Source organism: Drosophila sulfurigaster, chromosome X (assembly GCF_023558435.1).
Source record: "Drosophila sulfurigaster albostrigata strain 15112-1811.04 chromosome X, ASM2355843v2, whole genome shotgun sequence".
Classification (NCBI taxonomy): domain Eukaryota; kingdom Metazoa; phylum Arthropoda; class Insecta; order Diptera; family Drosophilidae; genus Drosophila; species Drosophila sulfurigaster.
Genome location: NC_084885.1, coordinates 13,894,930 through 13,922,918, shown reverse-complemented (window position 1 = coordinate 13,922,918; position 27,989 = coordinate 13,894,930). Strand labels below are relative to the sequence as shown.

At 40.9% G+C, this 27,989-nt stretch overlaps 2 protein-coding genes across 5 annotated transcripts; one reads left to right on the top strand and one right to left on the bottom strand.

Moving 5' to 3' along the window:
- Positions 1–21: 21 nt before the first annotated feature.
- On the bottom strand, positions 22–6,634 carry LOC133847272 (uncharacterized). 2 transcript variants are annotated; one of them, XM_062282203.1, is made up of 5 exons: positions 6,523–6,634; positions 3,766–4,066; positions 1,551–1,692; positions 786–1,479; positions 22–710 (listed from the first exon to the last, which is right to left on the bottom strand). In XM_062282203.1, exons 2-5 carry the CDS (start codon positions 3,934–3,936, stop codon positions 137–139), a joined length of 1,581 nt encoding a protein of 526 aa, XP_062138187.1. In that variant the 5' UTR covers positions 3,937–4,066; positions 6,523–6,634; the 3' UTR covers positions 22–136. The 2 variants fall into 2 exon arrangements, with proteins under 2 accessions (XP_062138187.1, XP_062138188.1); XM_062282204.1 differs by lacking the exon at positions 6,523–6,634 and adding an exon at positions 4,944–5,052.
- A 7,931-nt stretch (positions 6,635–14,565) lies between these two features.
- Positions 14,566–27,821, top strand: LOC133847063 (polyhomeotic-proximal chromatin protein). Of its 3 annotated transcripts, XM_062281822.1 has the most exons (6): positions 14,566–15,249; positions 15,619–15,915; positions 20,327–22,470; positions 23,118–23,622; positions 23,686–25,640; positions 25,715–27,821. In XM_062281822.1, exons 2-6 carry the CDS (start codon positions 15,881–15,883, stop codon positions 26,599–26,601), a joined length of 5,526 nt encoding a protein of 1,841 aa, XP_062137806.1. In that variant the 5' UTR covers positions 14,566–15,249; positions 15,619–15,880; the 3' UTR covers positions 26,602–27,821. The 3 variants fall into 3 exon arrangements, with proteins under 3 accessions (XP_062137806.1, XP_062137805.1, XP_062137807.1); XM_062281821.1 differs by having other exon boundaries at positions 14,566–15,915; XM_062281823.1 differs by lacking the exons at positions 14,566–15,249; positions 15,619–15,915 and adding an exon at positions 20,104–20,232.
- Positions 27,822–27,989: the final 168 nt, after the last annotated feature.

Below are 27,989 nucleotides of genomic sequence, written 5' to 3'. Positions count from 1 at the left end.
TATGAAAACGCCAATGTCACATAGAATATACACATATTTTATATTTAAACTTTTTTAAACATTACGAGCCAAAAAAAAAGATAGAAAAAAAATAGTTAAAAGCGATATCGAATCGAGTAGTGAAAAGGAGGAGTAACTAGGCAAGCATTTTGTAGGGATTAAGAATGCCATTGGGATCGAACATCTTCTTCATGTCACGCATCCAATCGATGGCCACTGGATTCTTGGAGTAATGCAGATAATCCTTCTTGAGGAAACCGATGCCATGCTCGGCACTAATGCTGCCCTTCAGCTTCGAGGTGTACTCATAGACAAAGGGTTCGACACGCTTGTGGATCTCATCGGTCAACTGATCGCAGTTGACATTCAAATGCAGATTGGAATCACCCAAATGGCCATAACCACAAACGACGTTGGCCAAATCGCCGCAACGATCACGCATCACATCGACAATGCTGTAGAAATCACGCAATGGCAACGAGATGTCGTATTTGAAGCAGAAGCTCTTCTCGATGAGACCAAGTGGAACCATTTCACGGATTTTCCAAATCTCCTGCACTTTGCCGGGTTCCCCGGTGACGGTGCCATCACGAATCTCATCACGCTCCATGCCCAGGCTAATGAATTGGTTCAGTTTCTCCTCATCGTGGGCGCCATTGCTGCCCGATGTCTCAATCAGCATATAGAAGGGATAACCCGAAATGGGGGCGCTACAATAAAAACGAAAAATAATTTTAATATACATATATCATAATTTTCATCACCATCATATTCTCGCCACTCACTTCAAGAACTTGAACTGCTCCAGCGCCACGTTGAGGGCACGCTCATCGATCAGTTCACAAGAGCTGAGAATCTCGCCCAGATTGCGTTTGGCACTCACAAAAGTCTTTAGCACATCATCGAATGAATTCAGACCAATGAAGGCCAAATTCACCGCCTTCGATTCGTGTGGACACAGCATCGATAGCTTCGTGATAATGCCCAGCGTGCCCTCGGAACCAATGAACAGATTCTTCATGTGATACCCAGTGTTATCCTTCTTGAAGTTCGACATCAAATCGAGCACTTGACCATTGGCCAACACCGCCTCCACACCCAACACGGAACCGTGCAGATTGCCATAGCGCACCACACGCAATCCACCGGCATTTGTCGACACGTTGCCACCAATGTGACAACTGGCCTTGGCACCCAAATCCAGCGGCACCGTCAAACCCACTTCCTGAGCCCGCAAACTGAAGTTCTCCAATATGCAGCCAGCCTCGACGATGGCAATGCCCGTCACCTCATCAACGGAGAGCACTTTGTTCATGCGCTGCAGCGAAATGACAATCTCATCACAGATCGGCACCGAACCACCCACAAGACCAGTGTTGCCACCCTGTGGCACCACAGCCAACTTGCGCTCGTTGCAATGCTTCAGCACAGCAGCCAGCTCCTCAGTGCTGCCCGGTTTCAGCACCAACTTACTGTTGCCTGTCCAAGTGGGAAAAAGTTGTGGTAAGATCAGTTAAGGAAGTCAACGATATAGATCATTGTTTAGTTACCGCGTATGCGCTTCAGGAAGCACACGTTGTAGCCATCGAGATCCTCAGTGAGAACATGATTCTTGCCCAGCAGCTGCTCAAAGTGCGACACGTCCTTGTCGTTCAGCGTCGCGTAGTTTCCGCGCTGCACATGATCAGTGATCTGCCGAGATGGATTAGAGAAGTTAAGAACTTGAGTAGATCATAATAAAAGTTATAGCAAGGAAATTTAAGTTTTAGAGTTAATATGAAAAGTTGGAAGAAGAAGTTTGCAAGAGGGTTTAAATTGAAGTTGATAAATAGAGAAGTTTCTAAGAGAGCTTAAGTTGAGGAGATCATAATAAAAGTTATAGCAAGGAAATTTAAGGTTTAGAGTTAATATGAAAAGTTGAAAGAAGAAGTTTGCAAGAGGGTTTAAATTGAAGTTGATGAATAGAGATGTTGATTAGAGGGTTTACATCGTATAGATAATCAGAGCAGTTTGTAAGAGAGTTTACGTTGGATAGATTGTAATAAAAGTTATAGCAACGAACTTTAAGTTTGAGAGTTTATGGTATTATATATGAAAAATTCATGGAAGATGTTTGCAAGAGGGTTTAAATTGAAGTTGATTGCTAAGAAGTTAGGAAGAGTTTATAATGTATAGATAAATAGAGAAGTTTGCAAGAGAGTTACATATATGAAAAGTTGAAAGAAGAAGTTTGCAAGAAGGTTTAAATTGAAGTTGATGAATAGAAAAGTTGATTAGATAGATTATATCGTATAGATAATTAGTGAAGTTAGTAAGAGAGTTTAAGTTGAGTACATTTTAATGGAAGTTATAGCAAGGGAGATTAAATTAAGGATTCAAATTGAAGTTGAACGATAGAGAAGTTCATTAGAGAAGTTTAAAAAAGAGTTTACATTGTATAGGTAATATGAGAAGAGAGAAGAGAAGTTACCAGAGAGTTTATATTGTATAGATAATTAGGGAAGTTAGAAAGAGAGTTTAAATGGAGAACATTTTTTGGGAATTTGCAAAAGAATATGAATAAAAAAATTAGCACCAACGTAAATTGAAAAGATGATTAGATAAGTTTAAAAGAGAGTTACGTTTGAGAAGATGGTAAGAGAAGTTCGCAAGAAAGTCTGTATTGAATAGATGAGCAAAAAAGTTAATTACGATTAGAGAAGTTGGTAGAGATGTTCACAAAAACGTTTAAAAGTCACATTGAAAAGATGATTAATGAAGACTGTAAGAGGGATTCAGAGAATTTAGCCAACAGTTTAAATTGAGTAGATTATTATAGAAATGGACTTCACAAGTTAGCAAAATTATCAAAATTGATTATAAATGTTTACAAGAGACTTTAAATTAAAAAATCATCTGATTTAATAGAAATTAATAAATTTTAATTTCCTATGCGTCCATTCATTTACGTTTTGCATTACATTTGTTTCTTATTATATTTTATATGCTCAATCTTTCATTTTAATAAATTAGAATTAGAATTAGAATGCACCTTCCTTGCAACCTCCGTAATACAGACGCCATTTTATTTATTAAGAAATTCCTCATACTGCAAAAATCTTAAATTTTAATTCAATGCAATCTCTCATTTACCATTTCAATAATTTTCCTACTTTCCTTTATTTCAAATCTTTTATTTTTTAGCTTTTACTTTGATGAATAGCTTACATCTAGTTGTTCATTGAATACCCAAAAATATATATGCAAATAATTGGAGTAGCTAACTAAAAAGTTCAACACATTTATTGATGCAATGCAATTTCCCTCCGTATTTTCTACACAAAATTTAAGTTCGATTTGTTATCGATTTTGTTCGAAACTTAAATTCGATAAGCACCTGCTACTATAAGCTTTCTGTCTCATAGCTTGCTAATTAGCAGCGTGACAATCGCAGCGATGTGCACAACTGTACGTAGCGGTACTTTGGCATCAACCACCATTTGTAAAATGTTGCAGACTCGACGGCGATTGGGCCAAGAGGGGACAAAAGTCAACTCACCACAGACCACAGAGTGAAACTCTCACTCACTCTCTTTCTCTTTCCCTCTCGCGCTCTTACACACTAAACTCTTTCGCTCTCTCTCTCCCCCCTTCGGTAGTTCGCTCTCTTTCCCTCTCTTTGTGTGTGTCTCCCCACCTTTTGATTTTGTTCTGTGCATCTCACCATTTAGTAATAATAATAACGTATGTGTGTGTGTGTTTCCCTCTCTCCACTCTTCGTCTTACCTGTGTAAGTTCGGGCAACGGCGATGCGCTGCTCGCCAGAGTGCGCACCACTGTGTGTCCATGTGTGTGTGTGCCTGTGTCTGTGAGTGTGCGTATGTGTGAGCTCTGCCTCTGCCTTAGGGTGGCAGCGGTCGCCAATCTGCGCAATTGCAAGAGACCCTGGAAACGCATGGTGGTAACACTGTCTGAGCGGGGGGCGGATGGGTGGCAGGAGGGGAGGATTGGGATTGAAGTTTAGCTGAGCTGATCTTCTCGTTGCTTAAGTTATTCTTTCGTGTTGTGATGCAATTTGGAGTTTGATCTGAAATAGAAATAATGCAAAAATTAAGTTTTCAATCAATTATTTTAATTTCTTTTAATCAAAACTACGAACTTCAAAATAATAATTGTTCACCTAATATTTGCCTTAAATAAATTTGATTGAATACAATATTATCTAAATTGTTGAACTAGAAAATGTCTAATGACATGTATTCTTATGTAATTTTTTCTTTACTTAGATTTATTAAGATATTAGATCAATACAAAATACCATTACAAAATTGATTTAAAAGAAAGTGAATTATAGAAATGCAAATGTTTGAAATAACTTTATATAATCCACACTTCCGAGTATTTTCTTGCACACTACGAAAAATTAAAAGTACATTTAATATTACTTAATCTTAGCATTACTTTCGCTATCTACATATTTCTGGATCTGACTTATATAACTCGTTCGTATTATAAATATAGTTTTGTTAGCTTAAAGTATTCTACTTTAACATAAGTTAATTTTTTTAATGTCAATCAATTAAAGGATGCAACAAATTGGGAGAAACTTAGAAAAAAAAAGAATTTTGTATTCCTATTTAAATAGGAATGCTTTTTATATCAACACGATCTTCTAAGGTATCTTTTGTTTGTAACATTAATTTGCTATCTGCGATCTTTTCATCAATTGTGTGGTAAAATCCTTGCCAAGTCAATTTAATCTTTTTGTTTCGAAAATAAACAGAGAATCGTCTGATTCCCGTCTAGTTCTCTATGTATAGAACTTTTCTTATCATGCCAAGCTGACATGCCTCAGCTGATAAGAAAAAGGCACGTCAAAACTTGGAGAGGTATTAATTATAGATTTAATGCGGTTACCAAGATCCAGGCAACCTCCATCTTTGATCTATAAGGCTTTTGCTTACCAAGATCGTGTCGTTTCACTTCCTTTCCCAGACTGTTTGTGGTCTTGAGTGGCGAACAGCAGACTGGGTACTGATAGCGCCAAGGGGGATCACAAAGTTTTCCGCAATCTATATGGGGTGGTGAGCTTTATTATATCGCTTATAGGCGACAACGACGACAGCGGCGCACTATCAGTGCCACAAGTTGTATGGTTATTATTTGCCTGGGTCTAACAAAAGGAATTAGCATAGGTTGTATTTACTTTGAACGATCTTGATCTCGATCTTGGCCAAGTGCTGTTAAAGTCAATATCTTTATGACCACGGCCTGGGGTTTACATTGTCACAGTTCCAGGTATCGAGGATTGACTGACTGACGGATGAAGATGAAGATGAACTGCAAAACTGCATAATCATAAACTCATTTACGACTATCTACGCCTCAGTTTTCCATCACGTTAGTTTTTTACCTGGGCTCGCGTCAGGTAGAACGAAATGCCTGGGCCTGGGAATTATTATCACGAAAGCGAAGTTTACCGATCTTCAAAAGTAAATCCATTAAGAAATGCGGAAAACAAATTTGTTTTTCCCCTTTTTTTGTATGCGCAACGCAAAGAGCTTTGCGAAGAATAGATTTGAACTTAATTTAACATAAATGCGGCATACAAATATGTGCAATAATAATTTAAAATATTTTTTTTTTAATTTCTGGAATCGATTATAGATTGTAAAAAGCAAAGAGTAAAAAGAGCGTGTTACACGTTCAATATTGCAGTATTGAGAGCTTTAAGCTCTCTTTCACTCTCTCTTTTTGCGTTCGCTCTCTCAATGATCATTGACGTTTCCCACGTTTGTGTTTTGTTTACAATTCGTGCTTGTCGTCTTTCATATGCCCTGTATTCGTATATGCAAACACACACATTTACAAACATATGCCAGTATACAAGTGTGTTTGTGTTTTGGTTTGTGTTTGGCTTACGTCAAAAGTTGCGCTGGTATTAGTGCACGTGTGTGTCGTCAACTGCGTAACAGCTGATAAGCAACGAAAGACCAATAAAAAAAAAAAAAAAAACGAAAAAGAAAAACAAATGCGAAAACTTATAATTGCCAAAGCAAATATATAAGAAAATTCACAAATTACTTTAAAACAACTAATAAAATAATTAACAACTTCTAAAACGTAGTCATATATTTAATTACAAATTTATCTTTCGCTCTCAGATGCTAAGTTTTTAGCATATGCTCACACACACACACACACACACACGCACACACTTGGACTTCTTTGCTGGAGACAATGGCGTCATTAGCATCTGCTCTCGCACACGCGCCTTACACGCAGCCCAAAGAGAGACGCAACTAGACCAACAAGTGACCACGCATACATATACACAATGCATATACATATACACACACGCATACAGCTAAGCCGCACGCGCCAGCAATTTGCATAGCTTTTTTCAGTTTGTGTGGAAAATAACCAACAAAAAAAAAAACAAGTTGGTCGCAGCTTTTTATGCACCTGATATTTCAAACACGAATTCTGATTTCTTAACTGCGAAAGTATTTATGTTTTTATTTGTACGTTTTGTTGACCTACCGTAATCGATTTAATTTCCTTTGATTCGCCACTTGATTGCTTGTATCGTGTTAATCGTAAACACAACAAATGAAAACTAAAACTAAAAAGCGCAAACCGAACACTTGGCAGCATGCTCAAGATAAGAGCGAGCTAAGCATATGCCAACAAAGAGAATACCCGCAAAAGCTGATGAGCGCCAAAAGCTCCAATCTCTCTCTCTCTCTCTCTCTCTTGCTCAGATCAGCTGTTGAGCTTTTGTGTTTTGTTGGTTGTTGGAGCAAGCGAGCGCGATAAGAGTGCTAATGAAACAAGAGTTTTTTCGTTTGCTATTTTTATATTATAATTTGATGTTTCAAATTTATAATTATTGAAATGCTGCTATGTATAAAGATTTTCAAATTATTATACAATTTAATTTTGCTTTATGACTTCCTCATAGAACTTGAAATATTAGTCCAAATATTTATCAAATACCAATAAAATTGTTAATTATCAATGCCACAAATATTTATAATACGCTCTTGATCATAGTATACAGCATAATTTAAGCATTTATTAATATGCACAACATAATATTTGTACTTTTCATTATAATCTAAATTTGTTTTTCATTAAAATTTTAATTTATCAACATTTTTAGTCATGCGACTTTTTTTTAGATATACCTAGGAGTATTTTAATTTTGTAGTTTTTTGTGTATTATGCAATATAGTATTAGGATTATTAAATGATTATTATTATTAAAAATTGCGCATTATCTTTTCAATTAATTTATGCTGATTTCGATTACTCAACAGGCGTTTTATTTCTTAAACCGTGAATGGTATCCAAAAAGGTAATAATTTTTTATGTTATAAACTAAATATTTCTTATTATGTTTGCTCAATAATATGAAAGTTCAATTCCTCATAATTGTTGCTCTGTTAAAAATTATATAAACAAAGTTGACGTTTTAAAAACAAAGAATCTTGGTTTCATAATTCATTACTGCAAAATTATTCTAAATAATTTCATGTTTTGCTATATACGATAAGTTAAATACACAATTTATTTAAATGAATAAACTAAACATTGGTGTAATAATAGAATTTATCTTTGATTTTTTAACAAATTTAACTGTTATACGTGCTCACCATGTTGGCCTCGTAACTCACCACGAACCGCCCCTTTTGTAAAGCAGCACACCACCAGCCAGACGTGTGTATGTATAAGCATCTCGCTCGCACTCGTTGAGCAGCAATGTTGCTCAGTGTGCCGAAGCACGCTGTCGCTTTGGTTCACACCCACCCTAAACCAGCAAGCAGCGCGCCCATTTTTCGCCGTCGGCATTTTGTATTGGACGCAGTCGCGATACCAACTGACTGCAATTAGACAACAACAACAACAACGTCGACGACGACGACGACAGCGCGACGCAGCGAACATTTAAATCAAAATGGCGAACGCTTCTAGCGGTCTCGTTGATGACGCGTCTCCTATAACGATTATCTAATCTTTTTCGCACACGTCCCGACAAGATAACTGTGAAATGCGCAACACTTTTTTGCAATCATTCGAAAGATAACCAAATATTGTACAAATGCAAATGTATTGCGACTTTGATTGCATTGCATAATAGATGTATGAAATATTTTATAGCTGGGCAATGCGATATAAATAAATTGAAACGTAATTATCAAGAAAAATCGCTCAGAAATGATTAAAGGTTTATTTTTCTATTGAGGAAATCTCAATTATTTTTTGCTGATTATATAAAAACAATTTTGACTGTTAATTGCACAAAAAAAAAAAAAAAAAAAATCACATTAAAAAATACATACAATTTTGAAATAAATGACTAAACTCTAAAATTTAAATCCATATAATAGTTTCATTTTCTTTTATTACAAACCTTATAATATATTTAAGGTCCTCGATGGCTTTGCGAAAATATTTTGAAATTAGAAAAACAAATCAATGTTTTATATTAAAAATATAAATAATTTATAATTCTTTTTAAGGATTTTCTTTAGTACAATTTTCATTATTTTGTATATGAATAAAAATATGTATATAATATCTTCCTATTTTTGAAACTTAATAAAATGATTTAACTAAGATTATAATAATAAAGTTTACTATATAAAATTCGTTATGAAGCCATGATTAAAACATAGTTTGGTTCGCTGAGCCTTCCAATATATTGAATGAATTTTGGTAGTTTTTTTCTATTCTCATTTATTAAAAATGTAAACTTTGATTAGTTTTATTTTGAGCATCTTCGTAACAGAAATATAATATTGTATTTTTATTTTTGTGAACATTGTGAAATCATAGCACAGTTTATTGATTATTTATCGATTTTTAACATTGTTCCGATCTACTATATAATCGGCTTAAAACTACTTCATGTTAAGTACCGAACCGGTTTTATAAACACCTTAATGGAGTTGGTCTCCAGTTTTAAACTGGTTAACGAAACAACTTTATCACGGACAAAGTCTAGTTTAACAACTCAAGGCCATTATAAAATGCGATTAAAATAATAAATATTTTATAGTTTTTCGAGAAAGAATAAATATTTTTTATATTTATTTTTACTATACTCCAACATCTTCTTCTAATATCAATGTTGGATTCCAAGGCTTTAAATTTTTTAACGGTTTGTCTTAGGAAACCATCCCAATCAAATTTCTTTTCATGTTACACACGAATTTTCAAAATAAAATGTTTACCATTGCAAAACTTTTAAAATAACATAACAGAATCTGAAGAAATTCACAGCGAATGACAACTTTTGACTCTTGATATAACTTGTAAATATATTTATTCATTAAACATTCGCAAGAATATCTTAAGATGAATATCTAATTTGAAAATGAAATAATATATAATGTGCAGGGTATCTGATCATGGCATTGTCCTGCAAAAAGAATTCATATTTTTATACCTTTGCGTTTGTTATAACTTTGTGCAGGAAATGTATGTAACATACAGAAGGAGGCTTCTCCGACACCATAAAGTATATATATATATATATATATATAAATATATATATATTCTTGATCAGCATCAACAAACGGAACGATATAGTCATGCCCGTCCATATGAACACATAGATTTCAGGGACTATAAGAGTAAGGATATAATTTTTCGACGCAGGTCAAGTTTGTTTCACATTTTTTCCACGCCCACTTTCTTCCCCGAAATCGAAAAATATCACATTGTAAGCATAATTTTGAAGGTAGAGTGATTTTTGGTACATACAATAATCACAAGATTATTAATGATTCCTGAGAATTTATTTATGCTAAGATCAAAATTGTAAAAGATATTTAAGAAATAATTTTGTATGGCAAAAAACGCATTCTGCAATATGGTATATTTTGTACTCTATGATATATAATGAATATATAGTAATACATCGATATACCAAATTCTGACTTTTGATATTTAACATAGAATATTTTTGAAATTGTAATTCTATTGGTGAGTATAAATGGGTAGCGGGTATCTCACATTCGAGTACGCTAAACTGTAGCCTTCTTCTTATGTGAAGAGTCAAATACGATGCACTTTTATGATCATATCCTTTTTCAAAAGATGGATCAAAAATATTTTATTTAAATATAAATAGTGCGATTTAAGTAGCAAATGATAACTATTGATAATATAAGCTCTGATAAACATCGGCTCGAAATCCCTTAGGGGTTTTGGGTATGGTAACATATGGTGTCCCCATTCACCATCCCTAAGCTTAAGCAGATTTATTTCGCACTTGTCACCCCCCAACCCTATAACGAGCAAAGCAAACTACACGGACTCTTCATTAGGGATCGTTCTTCCGGTTCATGCATAGCTGCTTCCATAAAATAGCAACTCGTAAGATCAGCCCTTAACGAGCTTAGGGGTTGCAATTTACACATTCCACGAAAATCGTTGCATTTTTTTTGGGGTAATTGTGAGTATTTGGATTTGGAAACGCGCGTTCGCTACACTGCGTAAAATGGAGAAATATAACAAAAAAAAGGGAGTGTGTTATCCTTAAACTGGGAGGTCGAGGTCGGCATAGTTTTTGGCCTAGTGTCAAAGTTCAACCCTTCCCATGTCCGAAACGGAACTCAACTAGCTACCCTTTGCATTGTTTCGACCTCTGGTACAGTTCGCGTGGATGGATTTTTCGTGAAATTGTGAAGAGGGTCAGCTAAAACTATTTGAGGGGTTAGCATGAAGGGAATCGGATTGTTGCTAGTCTTAATATTTCCCTTTTCGCAAGAAATTTGAAACTTTTTACAGTTTTTTTATCATTATTTGATTTTGATTCGATTTCGGTATATTTAAGGGTAGATGAGAGAGGTTCCGGGCAGGCAGTGATTAGGCTGAAGTCTATTAAAAGAATTGCCATACTAATGTTCTATTACAGTCTTAAAATAATTAGAATTTTTTAAAAAATTTCTTTAGTTGTGTACTTTTTTTTTTTTTAATTAGTCAAAAGCCTAAAGCTTTGATATTAAAATTTTTAATTAGAGTTGCTGAAGTTCTTATATAATTATATAAGTACAAATATTAATTTTTTTTAAAAAAAATCTATAGTTTTTATTGTTTTCAAATTTAAAATCAAGCAAAAGATTTAGATTAGTATTCCGGTTGCATATTGTTGTCAAATAACAATTATAAACAACAATTATTATACAATTATTATAAAAATCAAATCACAAAAAATCGGTGTTGGGAAAAAGCCAAGCATAAATAATAAACAAAAATGTTAACTGAATTTTATAATCAATATTCAAATGTATGTATTATATATATTGTTCATAACATTTGAAGCTATACACATTTGAAAAAGATTTCAATTGTAGCGTATTCAGAAGTCGCTCTGGGCGACTTCATTTCAAGAAAATATGCTCTACCTTAGCTAACGGTATTCTGGCGAGAGTTGAGGTTAGGTTGCTCTAAACTGTTCGCTAATATTGCGAAATGATGCAGCGAAATTTGAATAAGTTGCCCGCAGAGCCAAAAAGGCATTTGTAAGCATTTGATGGTGGTGGCGAGATGACCACGCCTTAGCGCCAGCTTCATTACAATTGAAGCGAAAGGCACAAAAACAATGCGACGACAGCAACCCATTTTAATAGTTGAATCAACACAGAGACATATGTATGTATGTATGTCTGTACACACGTATAGGCGCAACGGAATCTCACACGCCCCGAACGACACCCCAGTAAGCCATTGGATCCGTGCATATGTATGTATGTATGTATGTATGTATGTACATTTGTATGTCTGTGCGTGTTTGTATGCAGATGTTGATAATTCCAAGGTTTCTTTTTTTCAAAAATGGTGTAGGAAATTCTAACAATTACAAAAGCAACTACAACAGCAACAGAGCGATAACAACAATGCCAGTGCTAATGTGTGTGAGTGTGAGTGTGAGGCAATTACATGGCACCACACACATACACGTTCACAGAAGTTAAGTGCTAATGAGAGCAAGCGGGCTAGCAAGTGACAGCATGTGTATGAGTGAGTGAGCACTAAACAAATTGATACCAGTGGAAAAAAGCACGCGCAAAGCAATTTACGCTGATTATACATTTGTCATTTTTGTTCGAAATATATATACATACATACACACTCACACACACATGCTTACATGCTGACATGAAGACGTGGGACACACACTCGTGCGCTCGCTCACACTGCGGCGCCAACGCCAACGACCCCCTCCCACCCACAAATGAAGAGCCAACAACAACAACTACTTCGACTAAAGCAAGACCCAACGAGTTTCGAGGCAATAATTGGAAACAAAAAAAGAGCGCATGCTCCGCATGGCTCTTTGTACAGTTGAACGTGGCACAAGAAGCCAACGAACATGAAGAAGAGGCAGAAACTCCAACAACTAATAAGAAAAAACTACGTACAAAAATAATAAAAATAAAAAAAAAACAAGAGTAAAATACAAAAGTCCAACCATAAAAAATCCAATACACACAAGTCCAGCCAAAGATGAAGCCGGATCAACACTCTCACACACACACACATACTCGCATACAAAAGGCAGGCCGCAATCAAAAACCAAATAAAAGGCATAGTAGAGAAGAGAGAAGCAGCAGGCAAAAACACTTAACAAGCGTAAAAATAATATGGCGACGGCTGCAACAAAAACAGCAACAACAACAACAATGAAAAAACAAAAAAAAAGAAATACGAAAATGTTTCGTTCCTTCTTCGTTCGTTCGTTTCAAACTTCGAGTCTCACACATTAACGAACACAGCCTGTCATTGCCAGCAGAGACCCCTAAAACAACAACAACAAGAACAGCAATGAGAGACGAACATACATACATACTTGTGCAGATAATGATATATACATACAAACACACATATTTATAATGAACATTTATGAACGTCGTCCGCACAAGAACAGCCCAAAGCGGCGCACGCACACTACTACTCACAACGACATACGTACATACATGTGACAGCAGCACACAGGCACACACTCCACAGGGGCAGCAACAACAAAATGAAAAATGGAATACCAGAGTGTCTGTCAAGGCACAGTGGAGCAAATGTAATTGTTCGGCTAAAATACAAGTAATAAGTTTTAGTGGGTTTCTTTATTATTACTTTGACCGAAAAATTACAGTATTAATGAATAAAAAGTATAAAAGTATAATGCATAAGTAATAATAAAAAAGTCCAACAAGTTTATTTGACTGGCATACATTTTTAATATTATTTATGTGACACTATAAAATGTTTAACATATGTAAATATATTAGAAAATATAGGATTATTAGAATTAATATGCGTAATAAAAATTATTTTTATTTTATAACATCAATTTTATTAATTTAATAGTATTGTTAAAAAAACATGAATAAAAAAAAACTTAGTACCAAAGGGAAAATATACATTTATGTTCCACTGTGCACATGTTATAGTGCATACCAACAGCAACTGAAGATCATGACTACTACAAAACTGCAACAGTGGTTGCAATCCACGCTAAACGTAGTGTAGGATTACAATATGAAAATGACAAAACGACATCCCATGTGACAATGCAGAAGAGAAGATGGAATAGATAGAAAAATTCAAAATCAAACAATAACAATGATACGCTGGTCACTGTACGAGCGAACGAGCAAGCGAAAGTGAACGAAATAGCATTTCGTTGTCGTTGTTGTTGCGCTACGATTGCTATTGCGGTACGCATACGCTACGCTCAAGAGTCCCCCCTCCACTCCACACTCCAAGAGTCGAGCAAAACGACCCGGCTGAGGCCGACAAGCAAAACTAATAATAAAATAAAGCCGCTGTCGATTGCTAGTCGGCTCAGGTATGTAAGTATGTCTGTGTATGTATGTATGTAGTGTATGCATGGTGGTGGTGGTGGCAAATGCGAAATCGAAAAAAGAAGATGAAGTATAGCAAGCAAGCCAGCAACACCAACAACAACCACGACGAGACGACACATTCAAGTATACAGACACAGAAAACTGGTCGGTATCCCCGCTTGTTGGCAATTGCGGCAGTGGTTGGGGGCATCGGTAGCGGGCAGGGTGGTTGACAGCACAGACACACACATGCACGCAAACACACATTCATACAGCCACATGCATACAACGGGCGCGAAAGCAAAAGCAAATACAATACACATACCCGCCAGCTGTGTAGCCTCGTTTCAGTTTTGTTTTTTCTTTTACTTTTTGCTTTGTACATTTTTTCTTTCGGTCGCACACACCCCCAAAGCGCATAGAACAAAACATACCAAACAGCGAGTCAGCGAGGGGGCTGTTGCTATCGCACTCTCGCTAACGTTGCGTCTCATATGATTCGCTGTTGGCATCGCATTCGCACGCCCGCATGTGATATAGAGAAATGTTGTTCGGTGAGCGAGCGCGCACGTCTGTGTGTGCGTGTATGTGATAAAACTGGTTTTCCTCATCCAGCTGCCTACCAACCCTCCTCGAACACACACACACGCACACAATCACACACCAACACTCATGCGCGTTACTGCTTCATTTTGTTTCGGCAGAGTTGTCGCCGTCTGCGCGCGGTTTAGTCTGAAATTCAACTTGGCAGCGAACGGTTTGTGTTGTTTGGGTCGACCTCAAAGACACACAAAATACAAAAAACGCTACTCGCTCTCGCGCCGATCTGATCAACAAAAAAAGATACAAACGCGACGCGACTCGCTACGCACACAACGACAAGAAAATAAAATAAAACACATGCTGAGAAAGTCGCGAACCGCAATTTCTTCTGATTAACATCTGGATCTGGATATTTATATATATTTTTTTTCGGTTACACACACAAACATACATACATACATTTGTGCAATTGCATTTTGTGAAAAGCAAAAATAAAAAAAAAATACAAAAAGGAATAAAAAGCTGCAAGATACATGCTGCAAAGTGAAAAGATATGCTGCCGGCGTCGCAGTCACAGTCGCTGCCGACGCGCGCAGTGAATTTGTGCCGCCTAACAAAAAATATGTTGCTAGAGTTGTCGTCGCCGTCGCGTTTTATGTAAGCCGAAGAAGAAGAGTCAAAAGCCGACGGTTGTCCCCAACCCCCATTACTCCCCCTCCGCCGCCCACGCATATCGCGTGTACAGGTGCTTGGCCTATGCAATAAAAACAAAAACGCGTTTGAAAATAAACTAAAAAAAAACAAAAAATACTGACTGCATTTAATTGTGAGCCGACGTCGCCGTCGACGCAGCCGTTGCAGCGAGTGTGGAGTATGTACTAATTATTGCTCTCGTGCACGAAACGCTCATTTACACGCCTCAGTCGCAGTCGCAGTCTCACACACACAGTTACTATACACACACTACATACATATACACACAAAAACACACACACACGCAACACAACACACTGACACTTTTGAGGCTGACGCTGACGCTCGGCGAGACATTTTTTTGTTGTTGTTGTGTACATTCTTCTTGTATGTTTTCTTGTTGTTGTTCTCATTGTGTTGTTTGCAACAAAGTTTTACGTTAATTTTGCCTGTTTATATATTGTATGTACTATATATATTTGTAACCCCGTAAAACGTTTCTGTTTTTGTGTGTGTTTTTGGTTTTGTTAATCAACTGAAAAAGCAGCAAATCAAATGCAACAACAATAATAATAATAAAAAGCAACGCTGCAGCAATATGCTGCCAACAACAATAAAAACAATCAGCAGCCGCAGCCACAGCAGAGCAGTCGAAGTCGCAGTCGCCGTCACAACAACAGCAGCCAACAACAACAAAACATCGCTGCCGCCTTCGCTGTCGTCGTCGTCGCTGCTGCCGTCGTCGCTGACGTCGTCGCCGCCGCATGCATACTATTAATTTATTATACAAATTGTTTTTATTTTAAATAATGGATCGTCGTGCATTGAAGTTTATGCAAAAAAGGTATTTTTTTTTGTTTTTTACGTTTTTGTTTTAGTTTTTAATTCACAATTTCATTTGCCAACACACACAGACACGCATACATACATGCGCATGTATTTGTAGCTACTTGTATATGTGTGTCAATGCACTCGCTTTGCTTTTTAATTGCTTAGTTTACTTACTCTAACTTTATTACTTTGTATGTTGTGTGAGTGTGTTTTTTTTTTTGCCACTGTCACAAATACACACGCAGCACTCGCTCGTCGCTTTTGTAGTCTTCTTCTACTTCTCTCCACATTTGTTATTATTACATCGCATTCGCGTCTCAGGTTCGCTTTGCTTCAAGTGTGACCCTCGCAGCACAGGAAAAATATTCATGTGGCGGTGTGCACACACTCAGTTGTGTGCTCCTTTCAATTTTCTTGTGCATACTATGCTCGCTATTTATTTATTTATATTTTATTAATATTTATTTTTTAGTTTACTCAACAATAACACACACCTACAGACATGAATACTTGTTTATAAATGCAGCATTGAGTTTGGCGCGCAGTTCAAACATGCTACGTTTTCCAACACTGTCCTAAATACAAACATTAAATGGTTGCATATGTGTGTGTGTTTGACATCCCATCATAATTGTATTTGTACTTTTAATGCTTTTCTTCAGCTCAAAGCCAAAGCAAGCGAAAAGAGAAAAAAATCAAAAGTCCCAAAACGAGTTTTCTTCCCCATTTGCTTTTGCTCAGTGCATGCATTGTGTGTGTTGATAATACATCGGCCACAACAACTACAACACTGCTGCAGCAATGACAGTCTCAGCTACAAAAATATACAAGCATACACACATACACATACGCCTGCATAAGCGCGTTCACACACTCACACGCGCTGGCAGCAAATTTCGCAATGCATGCCAATGAGCATGTGTATGTGTGTGTGTTTGTGGTGGTTGGTTTTTCATTTACTTTTTGCACCATTGAAAAGCAAAAGTTCTAAACCAAAAGTAACATTTTTTAGCCGAAACCGAAACTGCAGGCGGCATAAAGTAGCAGCAAAGAAGAAGAGCAAGCAGCATGAACAGCCAGTGGACTGTTCTCTCTCTCTCTCTCTTGTACTCTCTCATTCTCATACAACAGTTGTATTGCTCTCAACTGGCCGCGTTGGGCTCCAACAAGAAGTAAACAAAATTTGAGGCGCGTAAAGAGTGTTGCCAACATTTAGAACAAATAGCAAAACAATAACGTATTAAATATATATCCCCATATAAAAGGGGTTTATGATATGATATACACTATGATGCATATTTGTTCGTTGTTGATGACTCTGTGATCAATTTATGCATTAAATTTGCGGATAGCTGACAACTCTACACATGCACACCTACACCAACTTATTCTGTCGCTCTTATACATATGGCTGTGTGTGTTCTTAGTGTATGTGTGTGTTTGAGCTGCGCTCGTCATTTGACTAAGCAAGCTTTGCTATCTCGCTTACACTGCCTATCATTTGGCAGCGGCAGCAATAAGGGTGACAGCAATAGCGTACACTCGATTGTATTTGTATATTCGCATACACACGTATGGTTGTGTGTGTATTTTGTTGTTGGTGGCTGTGGCTGGCGTGCAGAAATGAAACCCGTTCGTATAATCAATATGTAGTCATCTATTTTCGTCTCGCCTCTGTTCCCGTTACCTCCCCCAAAGCAACGTACAGGTTTAATGCCCCAACAACAACAATAGCCACCAAACAAAATTTGCACGCATGATTCTCGCAACAATTTCGAATTTGATGTTGCTGTTCTATTTTTGCTGCTCTTGTTGTTGTTGCTATTGTTACTGTTGCTCTCTTTTCTTTGCACGCCAAACTCCAACGGCCTAATAGCTGCGCGCGCTCTTCACCATTCTCTAGCTATAGCTTGTTCGCTCTCTCCCCTTTGGAAATGCCTAACGAACGTCGACGCATGCTCGTTTTGTTTTGCGTCGGCATTGTTATCAATCGTTTCGTTTTTTTTTTCTGTTGGACTAAGGCGAACATAAAATTGATGATGACTCGGTGTCATTGTTGTTAGACTGGAGAGGACCCCCAGAGCAAACCACTCACAGCCGGGCCACAGGCAGGCAGGCAGGCAGGCAAACCACTCAACAGCAGCAGCAGCAGACGCTCTTTCTCCCTCTGCTATGCATGTCTCGCACACGCAAACACACGCACACACAGAAACATAAAAACCAGTCTTGAGTTGCAAGGTTTTTTTTTTGTAGTTGCTGTTGAGAAGGATGCTGCTGTTGCCACTGCTGTGTGTCTGGCACAACGTCTAGTCGCCAGCTTGATGATTTTTTTTTCTTCATTTTTCGTGCCATCAGCTTTTGCTTGCTCTTTGCTGTTTTGCTGCGGTGCTTTTGGTGGGGGCGTACGACCTTTGCATACCCTGCGCGTTACACTGTCGTAACCCAGGAGCAACCCTGCCGGCATGAAAACACCCCTGACCGATTCGGATGCGGATTCGGAGTGCAGAGCAGAACGCCCACTGCGGATGGCTTCCTTTTTCCTCCACCACTGCTACTATCGACACTCTCGTTTGCCTTTGCCATCTTCCCGCCTCGCCCTTGTGCCATGTGTGTCCTGTGTCCTGTTGTTACCAGGGGTTACCCTAATGCTGTGCCCGCTTCTCTAATAGCATGCCTTGTATATTTTTGTAGTTGCCTTTTATGTTTTGTATTTATCTTCTTCATTTTTTTTCGAGTTTTGTTTTTTATGTGCCTCACGGGCATTACGACGACGACTATGGGCTGGATTAGTTGTGTCGAAGAGAGCGAAGGAGTGGAGGATAGGTCTAAGTGCTCTTAAGTTAACTTTAACCACATTTTGTTGTTACATTATTTAAAGCATGACAGGCAGCAACTGTTACTATTTTTTTTTTTTCATTTTGAGTTCTTTGAACTCGCGCACAAAATAGCAACAAAATCAGATGTCTCTTTATGCAATTCGGGAACATCGAATGCCATGTGTTGCCACATTTCATTGCCGATGCAGCGCATTGCATGTCAAATTTGTATTGTGTTTTGCATACCTGCAGCTCTCTTTGCCATGTTGCCAATTTTCATGCATGTCATTGCATTGTTCCATTGGTACTTTAAAGTTAAAGTATGTAACTGGAATAGCAAATGCATCTGTGCGTTATCTCCCTGTCTTGCTCTTGCATTCGCATTTTAACTCCTTTTTCTTGTTTACAATTTACAGTTTGACGTCAATAGACGAGCACACTATAAATACACATTTTCCAGGGGCCTTCTCATGCAATTTTGCAATTGCAACTTCCCCACACACACAAACACATATGCGCAGTTGTTGTTCTCCTCCTCTCAACGTCCCGCTCAAATGACCTGCTTCTCGTTAGTGTGTGAGACACATTGACGATTATGTGGGTCAATGATAGCAGCTGGATTTGGCCGAAAACGCTCAACAAATTCTCAAGACACAACAAATGCATTAAGCATAAATTCACATAATATCAAACTTAATAGAATCCCATTTAACTTTCTTTTTTTATTGTGAAGGCTCTTAAACCTAAAGTTACAGATTTTTAATCAAAGATTGGAAATATGAGTTGTACGTTGTTGTTTTTTTTTCTTTAAATTAGATTCAACAAAATATGATTAATGGGAAACTTTTAGACACAGGAAAAGGATTGATATTTGTGCCCAATTGTTTTTTTTTATTTTTTAATCATTTTAAACTTTTATTACATCATGAAATTTGAAAGTAATTCATAAACTTTTTTTGTTCTAAAATTGGCTTTCAATCAAAAAATCTTTCGATTTTATGAAAAGTATAGTAATAGGTTAGGACCTGTTTTATTTTTTTATATGATGCAAAAAGAGTTTAGCCACGGTTGAAAACAATTAATAAATTAGTTTTTGTTAAAATATTTTTTGCATTCGAGCTTATATTGAATTTCATAAGTTATAATACGTTAAGTATGTATTTATTTATTCGCATCATGCAAAATATTGTGAATGATCTTTGCTATTGTGTCTCGTCTGTCGCTCTCTTTTATAACAAAGTGAGAGAGTGATTCAGAAAAAGAAAGAGAGAGATTGGGAGAGTGGAGTCCACGTTGTGACGGAGCTTTTTGCGTGCAATTTGGCGGGTGCTGCCAACCTGTTTTTTTTTTGGGCAAACAGTGCGTTGCATTTTTGTTCTTCTGCTTTCCATTTTCATTTTTTGTTTGATTTTGTTGTTTCTTGTTTGCGTTTATTTTGGTTATTTTGATGCAAATGTTGCAAAACGAAATTTTGGCAAAATGATGCATGCCACACGCCGCCGTAAACGTACCAAGTGTGTCTAAATGTATTTAGGTTTTTTGATATTTGCTCGTTTTGATGCATTTTACTAATCAAAATGTGTTTTTCACATTCTTTATGTTTTGCAGAGCGGACACTGAAAGCGATACGACAGCAACAACAAACACATTGACATTATCATCATCATCAGCAGCAGCAGCAGCAGCATCATCAACAACCACATCAACAACAGTAGCAGCAGCAGCAGCAGCCGTAGGAGCAGCAATAACAACCTTAGCAGCAGCAACGACAACAACAACAACTACTGCACAACCCTTGAAAGATAACTCGAATATCAGAGGCAGTGATAAGTTGCAAGCAGCGTCAGCAGTACAAAAGCCACAGCAGCAGCAGCAACAACAGTCGCAGCAGCAACAGCCGCATATTGTGAGTGTTGAGCGGCCCTTGAAGTGCCTGGAGACGCTTGCGCAGAAAGCGGGCATTACATTTGACGAGAAATACGATTTTGCTAGTCCCCCCCATCCGGGAATAGGCGCAACCACGCCCACACACAACAACAACAACAATAATAATAACAGCAGCAATAACAACAACAACAACAATACGCAGCTTAACAACAATAACGTCAAAAGCGGCACGCCCACTTCTATAGCACAAACGCCGCCCTCATCACGTCGTCAGACACCAACATCAGTCGCAGCAGCAACAACTCCTGCAACAGCAACAGCAGCCGCAGCAGCAGCAGCAGCCGCTGCACGTTCGCGTAGCGTATCTCGTTCTCGCTCACGCTCCAGCACACCAACCTCACGTCCCGCAGCAGTAGCAGCAACATCGGTTGCCGTTGCCGCAACGACAGCAGCAATCTCATTGACCACTGCAGCAGCAGTGAGCGGTCATCACATCGTCGGCACGCTGGAGAAATCACAGAGCCCCGCCCAACAGGTGGCATCCGCTGCGGCGGTGCCACTGCAAATCTCACCGGAGCAACTGCAGCAATTCTATGCCAACGGCCCGTATGCTGCCATCCAGGTGAAGCAGGAGTTTCCCACACACACCGGCGGCAACAACACAACCACCACCGAACTGAAGCATGCAGCCAGTCTGCTGGATGCCACACAGACAACGCAGCTGCAACAGATGCAGTTGCAACAGTTGACGGGCGGCGATGCAGCGGTTGCTGCTGCAGCAGCCGCAGCTGCTGCCGCCGCTGGTGCTGCCGGCAGTCCGGCGAATGCGCAACAAACGGCGCTGCAACAGCAGGCCCAACAGCAGGTGCAACAGCAGCAGGCCCAGCAGCAGCAACAGGCCCAGCAACAGCAGCAGCAGCAACACTCCACGGCCATTAGCACGATGTCACCGATGCAATTGGCTGCCACGGGCGGTGTGCCCGGTGATTGGGCTGCCGGACGGACTGTGCAGTTGATGCAGCCGCAAAGTTTTCTGTATCCACCCATCATGGTGTCGAGCAATCTGTTGGGCCAGCAGCCGATACAAGTGATTGCGGCCAGCAAGCATTTTCAGGGCAGCGGCCCACAGATGATAACGACAACCACACAGAATGCCAAGCAAATGATTGGCGGTCAAGCGGGATTTGCGGGCGGAACTTATGCCATACCATCGAGTCAATCGCCACAGACGCTGCTCTTTTCGCCCGTCAACGTCATTTCGCATTCGCCGCAGCAGCAAACGTTGCTGCAATCGATGGCCGCCGCGGCCGCTCAGCAGCAACAGCAGCAGCAGCAACAACAGCAGCAGCAACAGCAGCAGCAACAACAACAGCAACAGCAGCTGACACAGCAGCAACAACAACAGTTGACCGCTGCAGCCGCACAACAGGCCGCCGCCTTGGCGGTGAGTGCAGCGGCTGCCACCAAAGTGGGCGATGGCACCGGCAAGTTGCAACAGAAGGTGGTGCAAAAGGTGACGACCACAACGAACACAGTGCAGGCGGCCAGCGGTGCGGCCGGCGGTGGTGTTGTCGCCCAGGCGCAGCAGCAGCAACAGCAACAGACGACAACGCAACAGTGCGTTCAGGTGTCGCAGTCAACGCTGCCGGGCGTCAGTGCCGCTCAGGCAGCACAATTGATCAATCCGCTGCAGGGCGGCGCCGCCGGTCAGCCGCAACAGATGCAGTTGGCGCCGTGGTTCTGGCAAAATGGTTTGCAGCCCTTTGGCGCAAATCCGATTATATTGCGCGGCCAGCCGGATGGCACCTCCAGCATGTTCATCCAGCAACCAGCGACGCATCAGGCGCTGCAGACCCAGCAGAATCGTAAGTAAAAAGCAAACACTCATTCTTTCTTCTGAACCGGTTCGTTGTAGTTAGTTTGTAAAACTTAAAATGTTAGCCTGATGAATCTTAAAGAGGTTCGCAATTAAATGAAAAACAAATCTCCCTGTGGATTGAACCGGTTCACAATTATGAACCGTATTGTAGACTAATTTTTCCTAAGAGAAGAGTCTGCCTTAAAAGTAGATCTTCTTTGCTTACTTATGTGGTACTTTTTTATTAAATGCTAGCATAAAAAAGGAAATAAATTGTAGCATGCACTGTGAACCATAAACTGAACCGGTTCAGAATGTAAAGTGTGAATAATTTGACAGCAGATTAGCGGGATTGTGTTTATTTAGTTGTACTACATTTCAGTTAAATTCTTTTTATGAAAACAAAACAAATAAGTTGTAGCTTGCATTGTGAACCACAAACTGAACCGGTTTGGAATGTGAAATGTCAATAATTTGATAGCGATTAGTTCAATTTGCAGCGAAATAGTTGTTATTTAGTTGTAGTACTTTTCAGTTTTCGCTGTGAACCCCAAACTAAACAGGTTCAGAATGTAAAGATCACTTATTTGGTAGAAGATTAGTTATATACGAAGTGGATTGCTTATTTAACATTTGTTTTCCCCCTCTTTGCAGAGATCATTCAGTGCAATGTGACGCAGACCCCGACGAAGGCGCGTGCTCAGCTGGATGCGTTGGCGCCAAAGCAGCAGCAACAGCAGCAGCAGCAGGCGACGGCTCAGCAGGCACAACAGCAACAGCAGCAGTTGGCGACACAGCAACAAACGGTGGCGGTGGCCACGGCACAGTTGCAACAACAGCAGCTAACGGCTGCGGCACTGCAACGCACCGGAGCACCCATCTTGCCACACAATGGGGCACAAGTGCGACCAGCCAGTTCGGTGTCCACGCAGACGGCACAGAATCAGAGTTTGCTCAAGGCAAAGATGCGTACGAAGCAGCAACCGGTGCGTCCAGCGTTGCCCACGCTCAAGACGGAGAACGGACAGGCGGCGGGCAAGGCGGGTGCGGGGCAGTTGACCGCAAATGCCAGCAATGCGTTGAGCCAACACTTGGCTGTGCAGCAGCAACAGCAGCAGGCGGCCAGTCTGCATCAGGTGGTCACCACGGCGGGCAACAAGTAAGTCACAGCAACAGTAACAATTTGTAACTGCAACTAAACTTTATCTCTTACCTATTGCAGAATGGTTGTGATGAGCACGTCGGGCACGCCGATCACGCTGCAGAACGGACAAACGTTGCAGACAACCGGCGTGGATAAGCAACAACAGCAGCAGGCGCAGCAACAGATGCAGCTGGTGAAGAACCAACAGTTGTTCCAGCAGCAGTTTATGCAGCACCAATTGACGCTGCAACTGCAGCAGCAACAGGCGCAACAGCAGCAGGCGCAGCAGCAAGCGCAGCAGCAATTAGCGCAGCAGCAAGCTCCACAGCAAGCGCAGCAGCAACAACAGCCGCAGCAGCAGCAAACACTGACGAATGCAACGGCACAGCAAATATTGCAAGTGGCACCGAATACGTTTATTGCCTCACAGCAGCAGCAACAGCAGCAGCAACAACAACTGCACAACCAGCAATTGCTGCAACAACTGCAGCAGGTGCAGCAGCAGCAACAAGCGGCAGCCGCGCAACAGCAACAACAGCAGCAGCAACGCGAGCAGCAACAAAATATCATACAGCAAATTGTGGTGCAACAAACAGCGGCAGCCAACCAGCAACAGCAAGCGCAGCAACAGCAGCAGGCGGCACAGCAACAACAACAGGCGGCGGCAGCACAACAAGCCCAGCAGCAAGCACAACAGCAAGCGGCGCAGCAACAGTTGCAGCTAACGAGTGTCCCGTTCTCCGTGTCGTCGACCACAACACCCGCGGGCATTGCCACCTCGAGTGCGTTGCAAGCGGCGTTGTCTGCATCGGGTGCGGTGTTTCAGACCACAGCCAAGACGAGCAACTCGCTGCCCAGCAGCAGCGTTGTGACCATCAGCAATCAGACAACTGGGCCGCTGGTCACGAGCAGCACAGTGGCCAGCCTGCAGCAGCAGGCGCAGCAACTGCAGCAGCAACAGCAACAGCTCATCTCGGCCAGCATTGCGGCGGCCACGCAGCAACAGCAACAGCAGCAGCAACAAGCACAGCAACAAGCGCAGCAGCAAGCACAACAGCAATTGGCTGCTGCTGCTGCAGCTGCAACGCCGCACACAACAACATTGACTGCAGCGTCGCCCACACAGAATCCCATACTGGCGATGACATCGATGATGAACGCCACCGTGGGGCTGCCAACAACGACGCCGCCCGTGAGCAGCGCTGTGGTCAGCACGGCGCTGGTGACGCTCAGCAACAGCAACAGCATTAGCACGTTGCAGGCAACACCCACCAAGGCAACCACAATGACAACAGCCAGCATACAGGACACGACCGCGGTCAAGCAGCAGCAGCTGCCGCAACAACAGCAGCAGCAGCAGACACAGCAACAACAGCAGCCACAATTGCAGCAGACGGCAACATTGGTGCCAATAGAGTCGCCAATGCAGGCAGCAGCAACACAAGCAGCCGCAGCAGCTGCCGCGGCAGCAGCCACATTGCTGGAGTCAAGCAAGGCCAGCGCTGAGGCGAGCAGTTCAACAACGGCAACGGAGACAACATTGCTGAATGGTGATGCTGCTGAAGCGACGGCTGCCAAGGTGCCAACGTCAACAACAGCGGCAGCAGCAGCAGCAGTTACCGCCACAGCAACAGCCACAGTTGCGGCGGCTATGCAGATGCCAGCGCTGAAGCAGAGCAATGCAGTGTTGCCAAGCAGCAGCAGTAACGATAGCAAAAACTGCAGCAGCAGCAGCACAGTGACAACCGTAAGCAGCACGGCGGCAATCAATGGGATTGCCAGCAGCGGCTTGCGTTCCAGCATCACCACGACAACAACTAGCACCACCACTAGCAGCAGCAGTACAACGACAACAACCACGACGAACAGCAACAGTAATAGCAGCAATGGTGCCAAGGATCTGCCCAAGGCAATGATTAAGCCCAATGTGCTGACGCACGTCATCGATGGCTTCATCATACAGGAGGCCAATGAGCCCTTCCCCGTCACCAGGCAACGCTACACCGACAAGGATGGCAATGATGAGCCGCCCAGTAAGTGCCACAAATACTTACCCCACACACTTTGCAAACATACTAAATTTTTGTTGTTTTACTCACGTTTACAGAGAAGAAAGCCGCGTTGCAGGAGGAACTCAAGCCAACGGGTATCAACAACAACAACAACGCAAGCAACAACACAACTGGCACGACAAATGCAACAGCAACGGCGGCTGGTGGTGCTCTGGTTGCTGTGGGCACGCTGCCAGCCGATATGGTGGCCTGCGAACAGTGCGGCAAACCCGAGCATCGAGCCAAGCTGAAGCGAAAGCGTTACTGTTCGCCTGGTTGTGCACGGCTGGCGAAGAATGGCGGCGGTGTCGGTGGCAGCAACGGCAGTGCCGTTGGCATGGTTGCACCGGATGCTATGGCTTTGGCCGATAAACTGGATGAATCTCTGGCCAATGAGGAGAAGATGCTAACGGATGCAATGACTCCAGAGCCAGCGGCGCCAATTGTACTCGCCGAGTTGCCGCCAACGGCTGTCATCTCGGTTACGGCAGCGGCAGCAGCAACACCCGTTGTTGCCACTGCGGCAGCGACACCCGCCACACCAGCAGCAGCCGTTGTTGCCGCTGTGCCGGTAGCAGCCACACCCATGCCGAGTAGCAGCAGCGGCGGCGGCGGCGGCGGCGGCGGCGGCGGCGGCGGCAGCAGTAGCTGCAACAATAGCATTGTCGAGCGTCCCATTTGCAATTGGAGTGTCGATGAGGTGGCCGAATTCATACGCAATCTGCCCGGCTGTCAGGACTATGTGGATGACTTTGTCCAGCAGGAGATTGATGGCCAGGCGTTGCTCTTGCTCAAGGAGAATCATTTGGTGCATGCCATGGGCATGAAACTGGGGCCGGCACTCAAAATTGTCGCGAAAGTTGAGTCGATGAAGGAGGTGAATGTGATTGCAGCAGCGGTGGCAATCAATGATGCTGGCAAGGAGGCGGGCATGGCGCAATAGTGCCACATGCCGCCAGCAACAATAACAATAACAACAGCAAGCAAACACTGCCCCGAGCGGGGAGATGTCAGCAGACGGAACAGCTGCTCCTCGAGTTCCTCCAGCTCCAGCTCCAGTTTCAGTTCCCTGTCGCTGTTGTCGCCATCGTATTCGGTGACGCCGCCGCTGTATTCGCCTGTGCTGCCCGCCAAGTGAGAGCGCAACAACTGGACACTGGTTTAACCAAGGCCAATGATGTTGCGTGCCACAAGCATTCCCCCCTCCCGCCTCTTTCTAATTCCTCTCTCACTCTCTCAGTCTGGCTGGCGCGTGACCAAGCGAATTGTTGTAGAACTCTGTACGTAATTTTAATGTAGCTTAAAATTTCTAAGGCCAATTGTATGATATAATGATGTTCATTACTGACTATATGACCCCATAACACCTATCCACTTGCTCGCCCTCTCCCTTTTCCTCTCCTCTCCCCGCCCATGAATTGTACAATTTTATCGCATAACTTTTAGACGATATACAACAAAATTGTAGATTGGTTTTGCTCTTTGGAGAAACACTCACATACTTAACAAACAAACAAACAACAAAAAAAAAAATGAAGAAAAGAGATCATGGCAAATATTCTTCACTAAATTACTATTTAAAATAACTATAAAATTAAGGCAAATTTTAGCAGTGTAAGTTAAGCGAAAAGAGAAAAATTTGAACAAAGTATTTGTGAAGAAGCATCATCAGCAATACGCAAAATTTATATTTAATTCATAGTCCCTAAACACATACATATATATAAATACATATATATATAAATATATAGATGCATAATTATTATTACCATATATCTATATGTAACGATAACGATTACAGAATTATTATTATTATACTTTTTTTTTTTGTGGTAGCATTAATGCGTAATTTATAAACACACAGACACTCACACTCACACACACACACATACGAATCGGTTATTAAGCCGACATTTATGCTATAGAGAGAGTTAAACCAGGTCTAAACTGTCGAACCAACAACTGAAGAACTAAACTTACAAAACTATTACTTACAATTTGTACACCTAATTGTAACATTTTGCATTAACAAAACAAAAAAAATCAAGAAAAATCAATAACATTTTTTTTTATTTCTAGTATTTAAGCTTTTTTTTTCAAAATCGATTTTTTCGCTATGGCTGAACAAAATAAAAAAAACAAAACTTCACTGTATAGTATTTAATAAATGTGAATATGGAAATTGTCAGTTGTCTTTTTAATATTTATGTTTACAGCGCAGAAAACAGTTTGAAATATCCATTATCTCTTCTTTTTCAAGAGACCCTCAAATACTTACTTTTTTTTTGCCTGAAAGAGAAACCGGGATGTTGAAAATAAGAAAGCCGGGGC